General features: G+C 51.3%; 1 protein-coding gene across 8 annotated transcripts in view; it reads left to right on the top strand.

The window, feature by feature from the left end:
- The window catches only part of Atp2b3 (ATPase plasma membrane Ca2+ transporting 3), a 74,940-nt gene that overhangs the window by 24,045 nt on the left and 29,775 nt on the right, over positions 1–21,120 (top strand). For 4 of the 8 annotated variants that reach the window (XM_048336151.1, XM_048336148.1, XM_048336153.1 and 1 more), the window contains exons 3-13: positions 2,768–2,965; positions 3,076–3,333; positions 3,742–3,867; positions 4,519–4,644; positions 7,564–7,605; positions 9,294–9,458; positions 10,426–10,640; positions 11,331–11,573; positions 12,014–12,255; positions 17,371–17,605; positions 20,855–21,034. In XM_048336151.1, coding sequence (XP_048192108.1) covers positions 2,768–2,965; positions 3,076–3,333; positions 3,742–3,867; positions 4,519–4,644; positions 7,564–7,605; positions 9,294–9,458; positions 10,426–10,640; positions 11,331–11,573; positions 12,014–12,255; positions 17,371–17,605; positions 20,855–21,034 — 2,030 coding nt within the window. The remainder of the gene's footprint in view (positions 1–2,767; positions 2,966–3,075; positions 3,334–3,741; positions 3,868–4,518; positions 4,645–7,563; positions 7,606–9,293; positions 9,459–10,425; positions 10,641–11,330; positions 11,574–12,013; positions 12,256–17,370; positions 17,606–20,854; positions 21,035–21,120) is intronic. The other 4 variants (XM_048336152.1, XM_048336149.1, XM_048336155.1 and 1 more) reach the window with 2 other exon arrangements.

The raw sequence follows: 21,120 nt of genomic DNA, 5'->3' as shown, positions 1-21,120 counted from the left end.
GGGAGGGGATGAGGTGACGGTTCCTGGGGAAGGGGCCCCAGGGCCCCATTGCCCTTGGGGACAATCTGAGCATGTGTAGTAGGACAGGCAGACTCTCGTGGTGATATATTGTCCATGTGTTTTCTAGAAGCTACAGTGAACTTCTGGCTGTCTTTGGGGGCTGTAGACCAAGGACAGTAGAGAACTGGAAAACTTGAGTATCTGGGAGACTCAGAGTTCTGGTGTCTCCTTTGTACTGGCTCTGTCTCATGCCTTGTGTAGTTGCAGGAGATAAGGCTTGGTTCAGGGTGAGGCGCATGCCCCTCAACTGAGTCCCTACCACTCAGCTGCCACGACAGGAGCTGTTTCTCAGACATCCGACTAGGGACGCTGAGAGCCCTCGGAAAGAGGCCTAAGGCCCCAGCAGAAATCTGAGCTTCCAGCTCAAGAGCAGTGAAGCTAGGGGGAAAGGGCAGGGACAGCTGTAGCTCTTTGGTTGGGGAAGACTCCCTGTGGCTGTCACTTTGCTAGGATGACAAGACTGTGCCAGCTGGGGCTTTTACTCTTCCACTTTGTATGAGCCCCATCCTGACCCTCTACAGAATCCCAATGTCAGCACTTGCTTGTTGGCACATTGGCTGGGGCCTAGCATGAGTGCCCCATGGGCCGGATGGCCCTTCTGTGCTCTTCTAGTTCCTGCAGCAGGTGGCAGGAGTAATGCCAGCAACTCTAGTCTGGCAGCTGCAAACTGCCATCTCTCCACTAGGCATCACTGTGGCCCTGGGCACTTTGGGGGCTCAGCCCTGGGGGTGGGGGTGGCCACATGGAAAGGGCCTGATCCGGCTATGGTGAGAAGTCTGAGAGCCACGGGTAAATCTGGGGTAACAGAATCTCGCCTGTTTGCCTCTGGGAAAGTTGCTGAGTGAGTATGCAGGTTCAGAGGCCAACGCCTACATGCTGGACCTAAATGGGTCTGAGGAGACATGCCTGGCAGCCCACAGGAGCTATTGGGGAGTGTGCAGGTGGCTTCCAGGGCTCTAGGCCATGAGTTGGAGGCCTTCTTGTCCCCTGGGCCCTGTATCCATTGAAGTGCCTCATCTGCTTAAGCTTGATGGGATCACCCTCCAGAACTGTCTTTCCCCCTCCTCTCCTTCAGCTTGGTGACAATCTCATCAACCCCAACCTCCCCACTTCTCATCCTCATGAATGATAGGGGACAGAGTTGAATGAGGGGTGGCTGTCATTGTGAGGCCAAGGCAGATTGTAGAGCCCTTGAGGAAGCTAGCCACTGAATTCAGCAGAGTACCTTTGAGTTACAAGCCACCACAGAGCTATGTATCCCCAGCCCAGGACTTGAGGCTGGTGCTGGGGTGAAGGTCTGGGGAAGGCATCATAGAGGAGGCAGCTGCCTCTGTGGGTACCAAGCCTTTGTTTGACCATTCACTGGTTCTACATCATGGTAGCTCTGCATCTGAGACGTTGCATTTTCTTGACCTGGGCAGCAGTTAAGGGCTGTGACTCATAGAAACAGTCCTTTCTGATCTCCAGCATCAGTACTCTTCTGGATCCTAGTGGGCAAAGCACCTCCCTCCCAGCTAACAAGCACCTATTCTGAACAGTTGAGGGGCTCATTTCCCTGCACATTGAGTAAAGTGAGATGCTGCTGAGATTTGCTTGTTCCCAGTCCACCTTGTTTCCTGAGACCCCATTTCTGCTTAGTTGACAGTGGAAGTCCCCTGAGAACTTGCATCCTTCACTAGCTCTCATGCTCCCTCTCTCCTCTTCCCTGAGAAACTTCTGGAAAGTCAGCCCGTACTCCCTATCCCCAGCACTCACTCCTGTCACTCTTATCAGCCGTGCTTCCAGAGATTCCCATATTTCTAGATCCTGGCACACATGTACTCCTAGTACCTCTGTGCTTTGGCCCCTTTAGAGGTTAGGCTGTGTGACCATGCATGTCTTTAGGACCGGCAGGACATGGGGGAGGACAAGGTGACTGCCCAGCTGTCAAGGTGTCCCTGTTTCAAATGTACATTGCCATCTTGTAGACCAACCTGCTGTGAGAAAGACAAGTCCGTTGTTGGGAAGTACAGCTCTTTCTGGCTGGGAGGAAAGCCTCACTTCAGAGAGGGCCCTAGCTACTTTTTTGGCATCTGGGAGAAACTAGGATAATTTTAAGCCCAACTCCTGATAGGTGACATCTCCATGAACCTACTCAAGCCACCCAGAAGTTTGTGTTTTCCTCCACCCCTGGGCACTGCTTGGCTGCTCTCTTCTATTCTTGTTTCTGGGCGATCCTTGGCCACACAGAGCCCCACTGCATCCCTTCTGCACTTCCAGTTGCTGGGGATTACCACTTTCCTGTGAATTGGATTGGGCGAACAAGACACAGACACAGAGCTTGAGTGAGAGAGTAGACAAGGACCTCTATTTGCGTCCCCGCAACTTGGAGGCCTCCCAGGCTTGTTGCTCATATGTGCATCATGAAGAGTTTGATAGCCCCTTCCCAGACTTCTATGGTTCCGTACTCTGGAGGTGCCTCCTGATGACAATGGAGGGCTGCATGCTCACTGCCCCAAACTCAGTCTCTACATGTCTGCAGAAAGGTTTGTGGTCCCAGGTTGTGCAGATGCTGTCTCCTCCCAGAGTACAGGGTGGATGGAAAGAGGCAGGGTCTTAAGAACACACCCCAAGGTGGCAGGGCTTCTCAGGGGGCAAGGGCTTCTTAGGTCAACCTGTCCCATTCTCTCCTTCTGTGTTTCTGCTGCCCTCTTGGGACGCCGTGCAGGCCTGGCAGACAACACCAATGACTTGGAGAAGCGCAGACAGATCTACGGGCAGAACTTTATCCCTCCCAAGCAGCCTAAGACCTTCCTGCAGCTGGTATGGGAGGCCCTGCAGGACGTCACTCTCATCATCCTGGAGGTGGCTGCCATTGTCTCTCTGGGCCTCTCCTTTTATGCACCACCTGGAGAAGAGAGCGAAGGTGAGGGGCATGGCTCTGGGCTGGAAAGAAAGGAAGGAGGGTCCCAAGATGTCCCAGCTCCTGGCTCTCATGACATCTTCACTTCCTTTCCCTTCTGTCCTTGGACACAGCGTGTGGGAATGTGTCAGGTGGGGCAGAAGATGAGGGCGAGGCTGAGGCTGGATGGATCGAGGGGGCTGCCATCCTGCTCTCTGTCATCTGCGTGGTGCTGGTCACGGCCTTCAATGACTGGAGCAAGGAGAAACAATTTCGGGGACTACAGAGCCGCATTGAGCAGGAGCAGAAGTTTACAGTCATCCGCAATGGGCAGCTCCTGCAGGTCCCTGTGGCCGCGCTGGTGGTGGGGGACATCGCCCAAGTTAAGTATGGTGAGTGTGCCAATCTTCACCCACCCTGCTGAGGAAGCTTCAGTCTAATTTCTGAGAAAGGTGGGCCACAGGAGACCCCACTCCCAGCGCAGGCTGTGTCCCCAGGAGCATGTAAGCCTTCCCCGCAGGGGGCTGGACATGGGCTGGCGAGGCAGGGTGGAAGGGGACTTGGAGATGCAACAGCACCCCCAGGAAGCAGGCTGTTCCTGTGGCTCTCTCAGGAGGTCACCCCAAAAATGGGAATGCTTTCTCTGTTCCTGAGAGATGGACAACACAGGTGTGTGTACCCCATACCCAAAGAGGGCTCCCAGAGGACGAGCCCACCCTCAGAAGAAGTGAGAGGAGGTGGTGGGGAAGAGTAGTCCCATGGACCCATGGCTTCTGGTTGTGACTCTGGCCCACTTGTAGGAGACCTGCTGCCTGCGGACGGAGTGCTCATCCAGGGCAATGACCTCAAGATCGATGAGAGCTCCCTGACTGGCGAGTCGGACCACGTGCGCAAATCAGCAGACAAAGACCCCATGCTGCTGTCCGGTGAGGCCTCAGCTTCCCAACCAGTGCCCTGACAAGCCATTGGGCCCAGCATGTCCACCCGGGCCAGTCTGCTAGACTCCTCAGTGAGGGGATTCCTAAATAGCCCTTCCAGCTAGGGAGTCTGAAGAGCCCCTCGCCCTCCAAGCTGTAAGCTCACAGTGGACCACTGAAGACCTCATGACAGCAGCCACAGGGCAAGAAAATGGACTCTCCCAGCTCAGGAAGACTTTAAGCATCCTAAATAGGAAGCCTCAAGGGGGCTTTGTACTGCTGTATGTGCTCCTCCTAAGTCCAGACCCTCAAAAATGCCAAGTAGAGGCAATGTTTCCTTTCCACTAGGATTCTGAGCCCACTATTTATCATAATGGGAAGTAAAGTGTAAAAGACAGGCCCAAGGCCCCGGTGGGCTGCATGAAGGGCTCATGCTGTGCTTCTGCCAAGTACCTGTCCTCTGGGGGCCTCTGAATGCCCTGTAGCCCAGGGAACAGGCTGAAGCTAAAGCCTGTGGTCCCACGGCCTCTTAGTTCTCATGGCCTCTGGATGTTTGACTCTGTCTCTGGAAATATCTAGGAGCAAACATGAGGGGCACTGAACATGGTTCCCATTAGGCAGTACAAAGCCTTGTCTCAGGTTCTCTGTGTTCTGTGCCAGGCACCCATGTCATGGAAGGTTCTGGAAGAATGGTGGTAACCGCTGTTGGCGTGAACTCCCAGACAGGCATCATCTTTACATTGCTTGGAGCTGGTGGAGAAGAGGAAGAGAAGAAGGATAAGAAAGGTAAAGTAACACTGACTTCCATTTCCAGACCTGATGAAATGGCCATCTTTTGTGTTGCTGTTCTTGCTTTTTTGTGTGTCTACTGGCAGTCCCCTGCTGCCCAATCCTAGGCTCTCAGGGGGTAGGAGGCCATGTCTATTTGTCTGATTCTTCTCGGGGACCTTTGTTCTAAGAGGTATATTTTTCCCCTAAAGGACCAGTGAGGTTGGGGGTTGGCAGCCCCTCCAGATGTTGTAAGGGGAGCTTCCCTTAGATGGCCTTGGAATGCCTATGGCTGCAATAGGGTCAAAAGAACAGGGGTCATGGCTTTGGAGGACTCTACTAGGACCCTCTAGGCCTCAAAGCTTATGAAGCTGCACATCTGCCCTTATTATTTCCCCATTCCCAAGCCAAGATTTCCTGGTGTATGCCTACCTACCTGGGCATGTTTCCAAGTACAGAGCGACTGCACAAGTGGACAGAACTCTGCTTCCAGCTGTACGACCCTGGAGCTTGTGCGCTGGGGAGGGGACAGTTGGTCATAGGCTACTAGAGCTGAGAGAGCAGATGGGGCTGGTTAGCTCACCCTCAGCCATACATGGACAGGTCATCAGAAAGAAGGACACATTAGCAGCCCAGTCCCCAGTGCCTCTTGATGGTCCCTGCTTCTGGACGTAGGGGGAGAGGAGCTAACTGAGCTCCTGTTACCTGCAAGTTTCTGTGAGCCCAGTCTCCCTCTTCCTTGCTGCACCAAACCTTCTGCCCTACAAGACTCAGCCTATGCCCCACGCCCCCCGTGAGCACCATGGGGGTGCTCAAGCGGTTGGGTGGGATCTGGGCCTCAGCTGGGCTGGACTGGAATGAAGTCCCTGTGTCAGATGGCCCTGCCTGTTGGCTTTGGGGTCCCCGCTAATTGTCAGGGAACTCCTTCTATGCAAGGACCCCCACCCGGCTAGCCAGTGGTTACTAAAACCCAAACTTTCCTGGTATCTCCTGTGGTTCCTTTCCAGGCTCCTGGCCTCCTTCTTTGTCCCTTAAATGTTGTTGAATGTTGGCAGTTAAGTGTTGGCATTTTCATAGCTTGGTTGTAGGCCCCCTCCTCTTTCAACTTGACCAGACCCTTTTGTCTCCTCCCAACCCCCCCCCCCCCTTCACTCTTTTCTAGTACCCTCAGGCTATGCAACTTATAGATCAGAGTAAGTCAGCTTCCTGAAGAGGTCCTGGAGAAGAAATAAAGGATGCCATGTGCCAGGCCTCCTGATTATTATGAGTCAGTCTAGCCTGTTGGGCACATTCTACTGGTGTTCCTTGTCCACCTGCTACCTATATTCTCCAGTTTTATGTGGTTTTTCTCAGTACTGGTGTTTCAATCCAGTTCCTTGCACTTGAGAGGCAGGTACTCTACCACTGAACCATACCTCCACCCCCTTTGTGCTAGTGATTTTGGAGATACCATCTTGTATCTTGCTCAGTCACTTGTCTGGACCTTTTTAGGCTTTCCATTGTAGATGAGATAGCACACATGTGTCGCCACGCCTGGTTTCTTTCTATTGACATTGTTTCATGGATAGTTTTCTTCCCAGTCTGTCCTTAAACTACGATCCTCTTATTTGCAGCCCCCAAGTAGCTGGGATTTCAGTTGTGAACCACCAACCAGCACCTAGCTTCTTGCCTTTTAAGCATGCAATATGTTTTCTCAAGACGTTTTCTTGAAACATTTACCGTAAGCTTCCCTCCTTCCCTCCCTCCCTTCTTGGAGGCTTCCCCTGACTGGATTTCCACAGCCCCACGGTTTCACTCAGGTATTGTTATTGCACTGTTATTCTGTGCATATTGATGCCTTCTTCTCTACCTTAGAAGTCTCCTTCACCTCCGAGCCATCCCCAACCCCAAGAGGCCTTGGGCAGAGAAGTTCCAGATCTATATCCTGCTCCAGATATGAATGAAAGCTCTCTCTTTTTCTTGTAGACACTAGAACCTGACCACTTTCCCTGGGAGCTACTTGGTGCCCTGGAATACCCTGTGTATATCCGTGGGTCCCCAGGGATGTGACCTATTGGATGGTGGCAGGCAGCTTATCTCATAAACCCTTCCTGCCCTGTGCAGGTCATGTTTGGGTATGGACCAGTGCAAATGTGCTGCCCAGGCTAGCTCCTGTAGCTCCTACTCCATATGAGCAGCCTTCTAAAGAAGTGGCTGGCACGTGGTAGGCTGTACTTACCAGCTGAGGTCCCCACACGTTTCCCTGAAGTCTAGCCTGTTCAGTCTCCCCCAGTGCTGCTGGGCACTCCATGTTCAGGCAGGCCTTTCCACAGAATGACCATGTGCATAAAATCGAGGCTTGCTTTGGGTTGACTAATGACCTAGAGGTACCCAGAAAGTCACAAGACCTGAGAGTTCTAGTCTATGGTGACTGTCCCTTGAAAGCACCTTTAGTACTAAATGCTGACAGTGGCTGCTGAAGAGACTGCTTTCTAGGGTAGGATGGCTGGGTGGAGGTCACCAGGGCTTAGGAACCATCTAAGTAAACTCTTTCTGTTGTGTCTTGGAAGCCATGATGGCTGGGGGAAGGCTCTATTCAAGGTTCTTTTCCATAGCCTACTTCTGTCCCACCTGATCTAGAGCTCACTTAGGGTTTTAGGGGTCAAGCCTAAGAGGAAACACTCGCTCAGGGTTTTTCTCAGGAAGCTCACAGAATGCAGGGTGATCACTTTCTGGCATGTGGTGACAGCCTCAGCCTGGAAAATCCAAGAGTGCTCTTCCGTGGGTGATGCCAGGGCCACTAGCCATTAGACCTCTCCTTCCCCTCTCTTCATCCAATGTGGTCCTGGGCTGTGTTGTCTGTGCTCCAGCTCTGCTCACTGTCTTGTGCATGTGCATGTGCCATGGCCACATGGATGTTCTCAAGTCTCTGTGTCTGTCGTTCCTCTCCCATTGTAGGCAAGCAGCAGGATGGGGCGATGGACAGTAGCCAGACCCGAGGTAATGAGTGCACCATGCTGCGCAGGGCAGCGGAGGAGCCTGGGTGGGAAAGGGTAGTGCTGGCGAGGGTGGATACTGGGGGGACCTTTTGGTGAAGTGACAGAAGCAGCACCTATAAACAGGTAAGTGTATTCCATGGCCCCTCTTGGCCAGAGAGTAGAGGGGGCCTCCACCCATAGACATTGCTGGAAGCCCATGGCAGCCATCTGGAGGAAACCTAGTAGATGCCAAGGCCATTGCATAACTTGAGTTTGCCCATGCATAAAGACTACCTGTGAGTGGACAACCTGGTCCTACTTTGGCCACATGACAAACTAAGGCATAGAGAAGTTGTCTTGCTCAAAGCCCTGGATCCCAGTCAGCCCAGTGTATTTCGCAGGTCATCTTTCTCTGTCTGAGCCCATGGGCCAAAGTGACAGAGCAACCACCCAAGAGATAGGCCCGGCTCTCCTGGTATGCCTGGCACTCCTATAAGGCATGTTCAGGTTGTGAGGGCCTGGATGACAGCAGTGATCTGTGAGTTCCCACCTGGGTAGGGCCTCACATGTCACTAAGGCTGCCGGGAGGAAGGAGCTGCCAGCCTCGAGTTGCTAGGTGGGAAGAAAAGATACAGAAGTGATGGCTATTAGGCCAAGAGCCCCCGCTGCATGGTGGGGCAAATGATGGGGAAGGAAGCCAAGCTAGGGAACCCCAATTGCTAGGTCAGATAGCATCTCCCAGGATGAGTAGAGGAAGCAGGTACAGTGGTCATGATTACAGAACTCCTCTGAGCTCAAACAGTGTGAAGTCACAGCTTAGAAAGAAAGATGAGGAAGGATCCACAGCTGGAAGGGGACATGCCACCATTGCATCAGGACAGCCAAGAGGAGCAGCAGAGACCCACCAGGGGAAGACTAAGGGGAGCCATCTGCCCTAGCAGAGACAGGGAAGTGACAGAAAAGGCTGGCCCTGGGCTGGGAATATGGCCTAGTGGTATGGCCTAGTGGGAATATGGCCTCGTTTCGTATACATGAAGCCCTGTGTTCGATTCCCCAGCACCACATATACAGAAAACGGCCAGAAGTGGCGCTGTGGCTCAAGTGGCAGAGTGCTAGCCTTGAGCAAAAAGAAGCCAGGGACGGTGCTCAGGTCCTGAGTTCATGCCCCAGGACTGGCAAAAAAAAAAAAAAAAGAAAAGAAAAAGCTGGCCCACATACAGCCTAGGGAAACAAAGGGAAGAATGGCTTGAGGTGGTTGGGCCAGGTGGAGGATGTACTGGGTCCTTATACCTCCCTGAAGAGAACAGGAAGGTAGCTTAGACATCAGTGAGTAGATGGGTCAGATTCAGTTCCAGAACATTCCTTGGACCACAGGACTTTGCTGTCAGGTACTGAGATTTAGTGTTGTAGGACTGGCCACTTTGTGTGTGTGCCCAAGTTCCTTGTGCTTGTGTCTGTCCTCCTTTCCTGGAAGAGAACCATGTGTGTCCCACCTAGGACAAAGTTGGAGTTTTCCTATGTCTAGAGCGCTTGGCTTTAGGAGGTAATAGAAGGAGGCTGACAGACTTTCTTTGCCATGTTAAGCTTGCAAATAAAAGCAATCCCATTTCCTCTCATATGGTATGATGTGTCTTTCCCTGTGATAGCCCCTTGTAGCCCCTTCACCCTGGCTGGGCCCTAACTTTGGCTGTGGGGTTCCTTTGTATGCAGCTAAGAAGCAGGATGGGGCAGTTGCCATGGAAATGCAACCCCTGAAGAGTGCCGAGGGTGGCGAGATGGAAGAGCGGGAGAAGAAGAAAGCCAATGTGCCCAAGAAGGAAAAATCAGTCCTGCAAGGGAAGCTCACGAAACTAGCCGTGCAAATTGGAAAAGCAGGTAGGGACAGCTTGAAGCAGCAGGGTAACTGCCACCGACTGGGCCTGGAGATCACTTGGCCTCTATAGATGGAGCCAGGAAAATGGAATATGACAAGTGCTGTGGGCAAGGGACCCAAGCTGGGACCAGCTGGGGTCAGCACCTAGCCCAGCCTCCCTAAATGAACATGGATTATTCCACACTCTCTCCTAAGTCCCAGGTCACACACTCACCTATATCCAGCTCCTTTTCCCAACATTCCACGTCCAGGGCAAGGTCAAAAGGCAGCCAGCATCATTTAAGGGACTGTGGGCCAGAGTTCTGACTTCTGAGGCTGGGCTAAAGGTGCTTTGGCCAAGCATGCTCCTCACACTATTAGACACTGTGCTTTCACACTACCCTGAGAAACTCAAGTAATGACCATCCTAGGCCCCCCTTATCTGCCAAGCCACCCCTCAAACTGTTTATCTCAGAACATGAATCAAATCAATCTGCCCTTTACAAACATTGTGGCTAGAGCCAGCCATAGTGACTCATACCTGTAATCCTAGCCCCACACGAGACAGAGCTGAGGATTATACGTGGGCTGGGAGGATCATTGTTCAAGACCATCCTGGACAACATCTGAAAGATTCCCCCCATCTCAACCAATAAAAAACTGCCATGGCAATTCCCACCACCAGTCTTAGACCAGGCTGGGCTAGGACCTTGTGAGTCCTATTTGAAAAATAATTAAAGCAAAATGGGTCAGGGGTGTGGCTCAAGTGCCAGGAGCACCTGCTTAGCCAATGAAAGGCCCTGAGTTCAAACCCCAGTACTACCAAAAGAGGAAAAAAAGGAAGGGAGGGGAGGTGTTTAAGTGGGCAGCCATGATCAAGCACAAACTAGCCCCAGCTACAGTACCCCTTACCTGTCTTTCTCTCTTCCTTTCTCCCCCTCCACCTCTCTCTTCCCCTCCATCTTTGTGGCCTCCATCATGGCTGAACAGGGCTAGTGATGTCTGCTATCACTGTCATCATCCTGGTTCTCTACTTTGTGATCGAGACCTTTGTCGTGGATGGCCGTGTGTGGCTGGCAGAATGCACGCCAGTCTATGTACAGTATTTTGTGAAGTTCTTCATCATCGGTGTCACTGTGCTGGTTGTGGCTGTCCCCGAGGGCCTGCCTCTGGCTGTCACCATCTCTTTGGCTTACTCTGTCAAGGTAATGGTTAATAATACATTTTAAAATGTCTAAGTAGTTGTACAAAGGGGTTTCAACTTAACAAGTGAGATTATGAGTACGGTGCGTGTTGGTAACACTTACAGTTGATGTCATTAGCCATGTCAGAAGCAGCAGTGAGATGTCAGAAAGCCCTCTGGGGCAGTGAGGACTGGGAAAGGCTCCCTGTCTCTCCAAGGAGGCACTGAGCAGGACGCAGGGACAGCTTTGCTGGTCCATCGGTGTCTGTCACATTGCCCACTCTGGGCACAGTGGGATAAGCTGGAAAGCAAGGGCATGCTGAGGCAAACCTGAGGGTTGCCATTTGGGACACAGGGAAGGGATGCTAGACGGTCTCAGGAACAGGGAACTGGTGTTGCTCACAGAGGTGGGGGCAGGGCCTCCTGGAACACTGGGAGGCAGTGATTAGAACATGAGCAAGGCAGGAAAACATGAGGGGGCTGAGGAGCAGCAGATGACTTAAGAGGGGGCTGTGGGCAGGGAGGCATTAGGCAACTTCTGAGCCTGACTGCTCCTCATTTCATGAGTCCTTACATCATCAATGCGTTGTCTTTTGGTTTGACCACCACCTAGCACAGTGCCAATAAAGGCACCATGTTTGTGCTGACCAGGGCTTGTTCCTCTTCCCGTAATGAGAAAACCACCCAAGTGCCCCTCCCCCCATCTTTACAGAAAATGATGAAGGACAACAACCTGGTGCGCCATCTGGATGCCTGTGAGACCATGGGCAATGCCACAGCCATTTGTTCAGATAAGACGGGCACACTCACCACCAACCGGATGACCGTGGTCCAGTCCTACCTAGGAGACACCCATTACAAAGAGATTCCAGCTCCCAGCGCCCTGACCCCCAAGATCCTTGACCTCCTGGTCCATGCCATCTCCATCAACAGTGCCTACACCACCAAAATACTAGTGAGCTGGGCGGGGAGGGCAGGCGGAAGAGCCACCGCGGGATGTGGGGTGGGGCGTGCGTGGGGGCGTGGCTTGCGCGGGCCGAGCGGCTCCCTAGGCCTTCCTAAGAGCTGTGGAGGGCTTCAGAGCGTAGCTCAGTGTAGTGGCAGAGCGCTTGCCTAGCATGCTTGACGCTTTGGGTTTGGCTCACCAGCACCACCAGAAAACCACAGTTCAAAGTTTTGAGCCAAGTGTGTGGAACGCTGGCAACTCTCCTTACTGTTCTTGGTATGACAAGGTGTTCTGGCTGTGTGGTGGGGACTGGCAGGTTCAAGGGGACTTTTGTGTGCCCCACCACACTTTCCAACGTGGTGACCACAGCTGGGCAGGAGCCCTGGCCTAGGAATGGCACCAAGAGGGCTCTGCACCCCAGCGCCATGCTGGCTGTCCTTGTCTCGCAGCCTCCAGAGAAGGAAGGCGCTCTCCCACGCCAAGTGGGTAATAAGACGGAGTGCGCTCTGCTGGGCTTCGTCCTAGACCTGAAGCGGGACTTCCAGCCTGTGAGGGAGCAGATTCCAGAAGATAAGCTTTACAAAGTGTACACCTTCAACTCGGTCCGCAAGTCCATGAGCACGGTCATCCGCATGCCTGATGGCGGCTTCCGCCTCTTCAGCAAGGGAGCCTCGGAGATCCTGCTCAAAAAGTGAGTGGGGGACACCAGGGCTCAGGGGCAGGTGTGTGGGTGCTGGCGAGGAGTTTTACACTATATCTCATTATATTTGTGTGGGACACTTGATCTAACACAAAATTGTCCATTTGAACCAATTTCAGTGTGCAATTCAGCGCAGTAAAATTCAGTATATCCACAAGGTCATGCAATTGTCACTGCTATGGAGCCCCTAAACATTTGCCTTCCCCCCCCCAAAAAAAAAACCGCGGCGTCATCAAGAAAGTACTCCGCACTCTGCTCCCTCCTCAGCCGTAGCAACCACAGTCTACTTTCCACTCCTATAGATTTGATTGCTGTAGACATTTCATAGAAATGGAACTTTACACTTTGTGTCTGGCTTCTTTACTAAACAGAATGTTTTCCACATTCATCTGCATATCAAAACTTCATTTGTTTTTGATAGCTAATCGACATCTCATTGTATGATATTGACTGTCAATTGACAGATTGATTCCATATTGTACTATTATGAATAATGCTGCTATGAGCATTTATGTGCAACTTTGTGCTTGAATGCATGTTTTTTACTTTCTTTTTCATAAAGTCTGTGTTAGGAAGTAGCGCTCAAGTGGTAGAGCACTAGCCTTGAGCTGAAGAGCTCAAGGAGACCACCCAGGCCCAGTTCAAGCCCCATGACCGACCAAAAAGAAAAACTTAGGAATAAATTCTGTGTTCGTCAGCTTTCTGTTACTATAATGAATCACCTGAAGTCCCAACTACTCAGGAGCATGACATGGGAGGATCCCTTAAGCACAGGAGTTCAAGGCCAACCTTGGCAACATAATGAAACTGTCTCAAAATATTTGAGATAAATCAACTTTTATTAAAAGAAAATTTGTACGTTGGCTTATAGTTTGGAGAGCTTTCAGTCCAATAACAATTGGCTCCATCTTCTATGGGTCTGCAGCATAGCCAGAGAGTATGTGATAGAGGAAAAAGTCATTTATGTCATGGTTTCAATGAGAAGAAGATAGAAAAGACCACCACAGGCCCATAAGCCTCAAGGGCACACCTCCTGTAACCTCTCATTAGGTTCCACCTCTTTTTCTTTATTGTCAAAGTGATGTACAGGGAGGTTACAGTTTCATACGTTAGGCCTTGGGTACATTTCTTGTACTGTTTGTTACCTCCTCCCTCATTCCCCCCTCCCCTCCCCTTAGGTTCCACCTCTTAATGCACAATAGAATCAAGCTAGGGTCAACCCTTTTAATAGATGGTCCTTTGTGGAATAGTCTGGACCTTAACTATGGTGTTTTGTTGCGGGTCCTTACATCCATCTTGTGATATTAAGGTGCATTTTTCTGTCCGTGTCTAAGAGTCTTCAAAGTCTTTTTTTTTTTGGCCAGTCCTGGGGCTTGAACTCAAGGCCTGAGCACTGTCCCTGGATTATTTTTACTTAAGGCTAGCACTCTACCACTGGAGCCACAGCGCCACTTCTGCCTTTTTCTATATATGTGGTGCAGAGGAATTGAACCCAGGGCTACATGTATATGAGGCAAGCACTCTACCACTAAACCACCTTCCCAGCCCTTCAAATTCTTAAGTGCTCCATTATTACTCAAAAGCCCAATTTGAAAGCCTCCTGTGAGATTCAAGGTGAATTCATCTGTGATCCCTTGTAAAAAGAAAATTGTGTACTTCCAAGATACAGTAGCATGGGGGAAAACATTTCCATTCCAAAAGAGGGGAAATAAGAAAAGAATGAGGATCTGGCCAAAGCAAGACCAAAATCCAGGGAGACAAACATTAAATCATTTTTTTTTCTTTTTTTTCTTTTTTTGGCCAGTCCTGGGCTTTGAACTCAGGGCCTGAGCACTGTCCCTGGCTTCTCTTTGCTCAAGGCTAGCGCTCTGCCACTTGAGCCACAGCGCCCCTTCTGGCCGTTTTGTATACATGTGGTGCTGGGGAATCGAACCCAGGGCTTCATGTATACGAGGCAAGCACTCTTGCCACTAGGCCATATCCCCAACCCCTGAACATTAAATGTTAAATCTCCAGCATCTAGAGCACTAGTGGTTGGATGTAGGTTCCCAAACGCTTGAGTAGCGCCATCTTGGCTGCGTTACTGGTTACAGCTCACACGGGCCTCACTTGTACTGGTCATGCTCACTGCCTGCAACGTCAACGTGAGCCTAACAGTTTTATGTATCACCCTCTTGGTGGCTGTGTGTAGGGACTCGGACCCTGACCCACACAGCCCACCCTCCCAGGTCTTCCTTTGAAATCTATGTGGAAACCTTCATGGCCCTAAAACTCTTGCATATCATATGTATGCTTGCAAAAACCAGCAGCATGTGGCTAATGCCATGGTCAGCCACATGCTCAGCTTTACCTGAGCTCACTGGAGTCATGGCTCCATTGACTTTTTTTTTTTTTTTTTTGCCAGTCCTGGGCCTTGAACTCAGGGCCTGAGCACTGTCCCTGGCTTCCTTTTGCTCAAGGGTAGCACTCTGCCACTTGAGCCACAGCGCCACTTCTGGCCGTTTTCTGTATATGTGGTGCTGGGGAATCGAACCCAGGCCCTCATGTTTACGAGGCAAGCTCTCTTGCCACTAGGCCATATCTCCAGCCCCTCCATTGACTTTTGAATGCCTTGCTGGCTCAACATGGGGAGGGGGGAAACTCAAAGGGAAATGAATCGTTAAATGCTCACCCTGGGATTCTCTTCTCAAACGATCCTGTCCTGGAAAGCCTATAACACAAAGGTGAATGTTGCATCCATGTTTGACCTCAGGACTTGGGCAAAGCTGTCCCTTAGCTTTTTTGGTCAAAGGCTAGCACTCTACCACTTGAGCCACAGATCCACTTCTGGCTTTTTGGTGCCTAGAGATAAGAGTCTCATACAGTTTCCTGCCACATTAGCTTTGAACTGCAACCCCCAGATCCTGAGTAGCTAGGATTACAGGCGTGAGCCCCTGGCACTTGGCTCTTTACATATCCTTGATATTAAATTCTTATAAAATGCATGACTTGTTTTTCCTCCCATCCTATGGGTTGTCTTCACTCTCTCAACAGTGTGCCTCCATGCACAAATGTTTTGAAATGATGGTGAAGTCCAATTTGTCTGTGTTTGCTATTGATCATACGAGGCTTCTTTAGTTTCGTTGCATTGATGTTTCCTTGCTTTGGTTGCCCTTCGGGAGGGCTGTTTTTCTGTTTTGAGTCATAGTGCCACTGTGAAGCGCAGGCGTGGGACTTGCAGCCTTCCCTCCTCAGCCTGTGCACTTCTGGGATTTCAGGCATGTGCCACAAAAGAGCCCCCGCATTGCTTTTGGTTGTTGTTGTTGATGATGATGATGTTGCCAGTGCTGGGGCTTGAAGTTAGGACCTGGCACTCTCCCCGAGCCTCTCTGTGCTCAAGACTAGCACTCTACCACTTGAGCCACAGTGCCCCTTCTGCCTTTTTCTTGGTAGTTTATTGGAGATGACTGTCACAGACTTTCTTGCCCAGGCTGGCTTTGAACCGTAATCTTGAGATCTTAGCCTCTTGAATAGTTAGGATAGCTTGTTGTTTTTCAGGTGATTAAAATATTCTAAAGTTGACTATAGTGATGGTCCCACATATGTGAGACTAAAAAATACATTGAATTATATACTTTACATGGGTGAATTATATGGTATGGGAGTTGAATCTCAATAGTGATTTTAAAAATTGGAGTGGGAAGCATGTGGCCTTGCTTCTGAGCACCCCTGCCCCCCCCACTTTCCTGCCTCCACACTTCCCTTCGGCCTCTGTTTTGTTCTCTACTCTCTCACCTAGCTCCTCCTACCCCTTCCCTGTGCCCCAGCTCTCAGCAGACGTGATCACTGAACACGCCAGGCCCAGCCTCTGCAACTCACAGCAAAGGCCATTTATTTTCCTTATGTGTTTGCAGGAGAAGCTGGACTTGAGGAGTTCTACCATCTTTCTGAGCTCCTTTAGTGGGTATGAAGGGCACAGGTACACTGTGACGAAAAGCCGAGGGTTTATAAGTGGGACTGAACCTTGGCTCTGCTCTGTTGGCTGTGTGAACAAAAATTACACACACACACACACACACACACACACACACACACACACACACACACCCTCAGTTTCGCCTTTCACCATGGAGATAGTAGCAGTACTGATCTCCCAAGTACTGTGAGAATGTGATGAGCGAATCCATGTGCATAGGAAGGCAGTAGTCCCTGCCAGGTTTTGCTAGTTTCCTCCTGCAAATCCCCAGCTAGTTCCCCTGTGGTGCATGCTCTGGGAGGCTTCCTTTACTTCTTTCACCACACCTGTTTCTGTGGCTGAATTGTCCCCAAGTCTTGTTCCTTCTGGGAACCCCCTAGGGTCATCAGGCTTCTGATGCTTGCCTTGCCTTGTCTTAACCCCACCCCATAGCAGTTAGGTTTTGCCTGTATTCCACACCCTTGCCCCATGGAGTCCACCGAAGAGCTGCTCTGAGTCCCATGCGCCCAGCTGGGTTCCTCAGGTGAGAGAGTGGAACAATTATCCAGAGCCTGCAGTAGCCAATGGTCCCAAACCTAGTGGCTTAAAACAACAGAAATGTAGCGGACCTGATAAGTCACACCTATAATCCTAGCTACAGAGGAGGCTGGGATCTGAGGATCATGGTTCAAAGCCAGCCTGGGCAGAAAAGTCCCCATGAGACTCATCTCCAATTAACTACTCAAAACCTAGAAATTGAGCTGTGGCTCACAGTGGTAGAGTACTGGCCTTGAGCAAAAAAAAAAAAAAAAAAAGCCCCACAACCAACAACAACCACAAATCCCCCCAAATTTGTCATCTCACAGTTTTGATAGAAGCCCAGAGTCCAAGTGTGAGTAGGGATATGCTCACTCCGAATGCTGCAGAAGAGCATCCTAGCTTACCTCCCCCATACTCTACTGGTGGCCAGCAGACTTTGGCTTGTAGCTGCATCACTCTAGTCTCTGCCCCTGTCGTGGCCTTCTCCCTTGTCTGTGTCTTTGTGTCTTCTGCTGTCTTTACAAACAACACATCATTGGCTACGGTTTCTCCCTTATCCAGAGTGACTGGCACTATTTCCTCTTGTTCTCTCCCTGTCTCCACCTTGCCCTACTGTCACTCCCCTGTTCCAGGTGCACCAACATCTTGAACAGCAATGGAGAACTCCGAGGATTTCGTCCACGGGACCGGGATGACATGGTGAAGAAGATCATTGAGCCCATGGCTTGTGATGGCCTTCGCACCATCTGCATTGCCTACCGAGACTTCTCTTCAAGCCAGGAGCCTGACTGGGACAATGAGAATGAGGTGGTGGGTGACCTCACCTGCATAGCTGTTGTGGGCATCGAGGACCCTGTGCGGCCTGAGGTAGCCATTGTTTTTCTGAAGCTGCCATAAAACCTGTGCCCTGGGCCCTAGGTTGTTCAATGGGTGGCAAGGTAACTTTTCCCCACATCCAGCCTGCACAGTGTAAGGCTTTGGCCACGGATATGCACAGAGCAGATCTCTTTCCCCTACCTCCCCATACTCGAGTTCCAGGCGGAGCATGCCATCCAGCCTCTGGAGTCTGGAGAGGCTGGATAATGTGGTTATTAGCAGGGAATGTGTGACCATCACACTCCCGATCTTCCTCGGTATGCTTGACCTCTTTCCTTGCTGGGCTCTCTAGCCCTTGACCTACATAGAGATTCTGTGCCGTTTACCAAAGGCCTTGCTCCTGCTGGGCCCCCGAGGAGGCTCAGGCTCCATCTTCTACCAGGTGAGAGAGAAATGCAATGAAACCTTCAACACCTGCAAGGGCCAATGGATTGAAGAGGGCGATGAGGTGTGGAAAGGAGCCAGGCATGACTGACCTGGGAAGCTTGAGGGCTCCAGGTTTGGTGAACAGGGTGAGTAGTCACCAGTCAACAGTCTGGATGGATCCAAGTGAGGCTCATGTCAAGCAGGCAGGTGGCTGCAGAAGTGCAGAGCTCAGAGCAAAGGTTCTGGCTGGAGAGAATTTCCAGAAGCATCTTTCAATGAGTGATGGCACCAGGGCAGTATACAGCAGGAACGCTAGGGAAAAGAAGCTGATAGAAGTAGGGCAATGCTCACATTGTGTATGGCTGAAGCAAACAGAGTAAAGGAGGATGAGTTAGGTCAATCACAGCCTTGCCAGTGGAAGGTCATTGGCAACTTTGATCTGACCAGATGCTCTGCGCTGTTATGTTTGTTGGCTTTTAAAGATGAGAGAGAGGCAGAGTCTGCTAGATTCTCTGTTTCTAGACTGTGTATTGGTGCCCACCTCATGTTAGAAGCAGAGACTCCTGAATTATTCCTCTTAGCCTGAAAGCACGTATTTGTAGAGGCATCCCTTGGGGTGCAGGTACAACAGGGCATGAGAAATGTCATGTACTTAAGAAAGATACTCAATTCAGAAGACAATGCTGGCCAGACTTACCCTGTGTCCCACAGAGAACACTGTGTCCATGGGTTGGGAGGGAACTGGCCTGTGAGAAAGCACTTGAGCCTGGCGTGGGAGAAGATGGATGGTTGGGAAAAGAAGTACAGCCAGCAGAGTAGGCCGAGGGCAGGTGGGCCGTGGCATGAGACCCTGGGCTTGTCTGAGAAAAACAGACACTGTCAAATCTTGAGAAGGGGGGCTGGGGATATGGCCTAGTGGCAAGAGTGCCTGCCTCGTATACATGAGGCCCTGGGTTCGATTCCCCAGCACCACATATACAGAAAATGGCCAGAAGTGGCGCTGTTACTCAAGTGGCAGAGTGCTAGCCTTGAGCAAGTATAAGCCAGAGACAGTGCTCAGGCCCTGAGTCCAAGACGCAGGACTGGCCAAAAAAAAAAAATCTTGAGAAGGATATAGCAAAGACCCAGCTTGAGTGCGTAGCACTGTGGGGCAGCTCAGGGCAAGAAAGGACAGAGCCAGACAAAGGGATGGCAGCAGGGCGAGGGAACAAGGACAGCTCCTTTGAGCTTCAGAACACTTGAGGGGGAGTTCAGGTGGCAGATCACAGTGGGAAAGCCAGGTGGAGAGGCCACACACACTAGCCAGCTGGGTGGTGGCCAGAGAGGGAACATAGAGTGCCCAGCAAATGCTTTTGTGCTGAAAGGAAGGAGGGGGGCACATGGGCCTTCATTAACTTGCTGGCTGCTTGGAGGTTTGGAGACAATGTGTCCTCCTCTGGAGCAGGGGGGAGGAGGCTTCTTTTCTTGCATTTCTTAACTTACTGTTTTGTATTAATATGATATGATTGTTATTATGAAGGTTTTGTACAGAGGGGTTACAATTCCTTAAGTCAGGTAATGAGAACAATTGTTTTTGGACAATGCCACCCCTTCCTAGTCTTTCCCACACGTTCCTTAGTTCATATTTTCCATAGTGTGTACTGAATACCATCTGTGCATTTGTGCACCTTTCCTTCTTGCCACCTGACTGGGAAGCTAAGAGCCTAGAGACCCTGTGGTCAGACAAGATGAAACCTGCTACAAACCCCTTGGGGCTCAGGCTCATGGTGGCCACTAGGTGGCAGCAAAGGAAGCATTTTACCAGGCTCTCCAGAGACAGGAGCTGCCAAATGACGTCTACTATAGTTCATGGCCTTAGACAGCTCCCCAACATCCTGAAAGAACACAAAGTGATTCTGCGATGGGAGAAGAGAGGCACATCACGGGGGACTTGCAGAGTGCCCAGGCCTTCCTGTGCTGGACACCCCCAGGCCATGTCTGCCCCTGCCACTTGGCCGTATTTGTGCCAATGTCAAAGCTGCTCTCCTGGGTTCCCATTCTCTACCTGCTTGGCCTGATTTGCACCCAGCACTGGGGCTTCTTGTTCTTGTTCCCTGTTCCAGGATCTAGTGGAATATTTGAAAATGAAATGCATGCATACGCAATAATGTTCCATTTCCCATAGCAACTAGATCGTGTCAAAGTTAGACCGCTGACGGGGAAAAAAAAACAAAACATTAATTCCTGAGGCAAATGTGTTCGATTTTATATTGTAAAACCAGACAAGTGACAAAGATGCCCAGAGCTTGGCCTCAAAGCAGGTGATAGCCAGGATGGCTAACCTAAGTCAGGGCCGGTGGCGGACCTACTTGTGACCGGGGAGCCAGCAGGGTGGGCGGGGTTGGGAGGGGGGCCCCTGCATTTTTCTTCCTCAGAGCCAATGCAGTCACCCTGATAGGCAGCCTCCCCGCCAACCTGTGGGGGTGCTGCTCAGCAGCTCCGGGCTTCAGGTTTTCAGGTGGAAAGTGAGCTTGATGGAGTTCAGTAATCCCTGTGGACACTCAGATGACCTATGCAAGCACAAAACCTTCCAGTGGCTTCTCTGGACCCTACCCTTGCTGTGTAGGCCTGGGTGTGAATCACGTTTCCTGAGACTCACAAGGAGGCAGTATGGAGATAGCCTGAGGGACCAAGGGGGGGCACCTGCCCCCTGCAGGCTATGCCCCGCACCTCCTCTGCCCCCCACCCCCCATCCCCAAGACCCATCACTGAGCCCACAGGCTCAGCTTTGCTGGACATTGGGGTCTAGCAGCTCCGGATGTCGGGAAAGGGACAGCCCAGGGACAAAATATGTGTTTGATTGCTCGCCCTGTGCTCTTGTCGTGTCCCTTCCAGGTCCCTGAAGCTATTCGCAAGTGCCAGCGTGCTGGCATCACAGTCCGCATGGTGACTGGGGACAACATCAACACAGCGCGAGCCATTGCAGCCAAGTGCGGCATCATCCAGCCAGGGGAGGACTTCCTGTGCTTGGAGGGGAAGGAGTTCAACCGGAGAATCCGCAACGAGAAAGGCGAGGTAGAACTCCCACGTGATGCCTGGCGCTGGCTGCTGTCCCCCTCAGCCAAGCCCTCCTGCCCCACCCCTGCCCGTGCATCCAGGTT

This window comes from Perognathus longimembris, chromosome 28 (assembly GCF_023159225.1).
Source record: "Perognathus longimembris pacificus isolate PPM17 chromosome 28, ASM2315922v1, whole genome shotgun sequence".
Taxonomy (NCBI): domain Eukaryota; kingdom Metazoa; phylum Chordata; class Mammalia; order Rodentia; family Heteromyidae; genus Perognathus; species Perognathus longimembris.
Note: the sequence above shows the minus strand (reverse complement) of the source record. Positions and strands in the feature narration are given on the sequence as shown.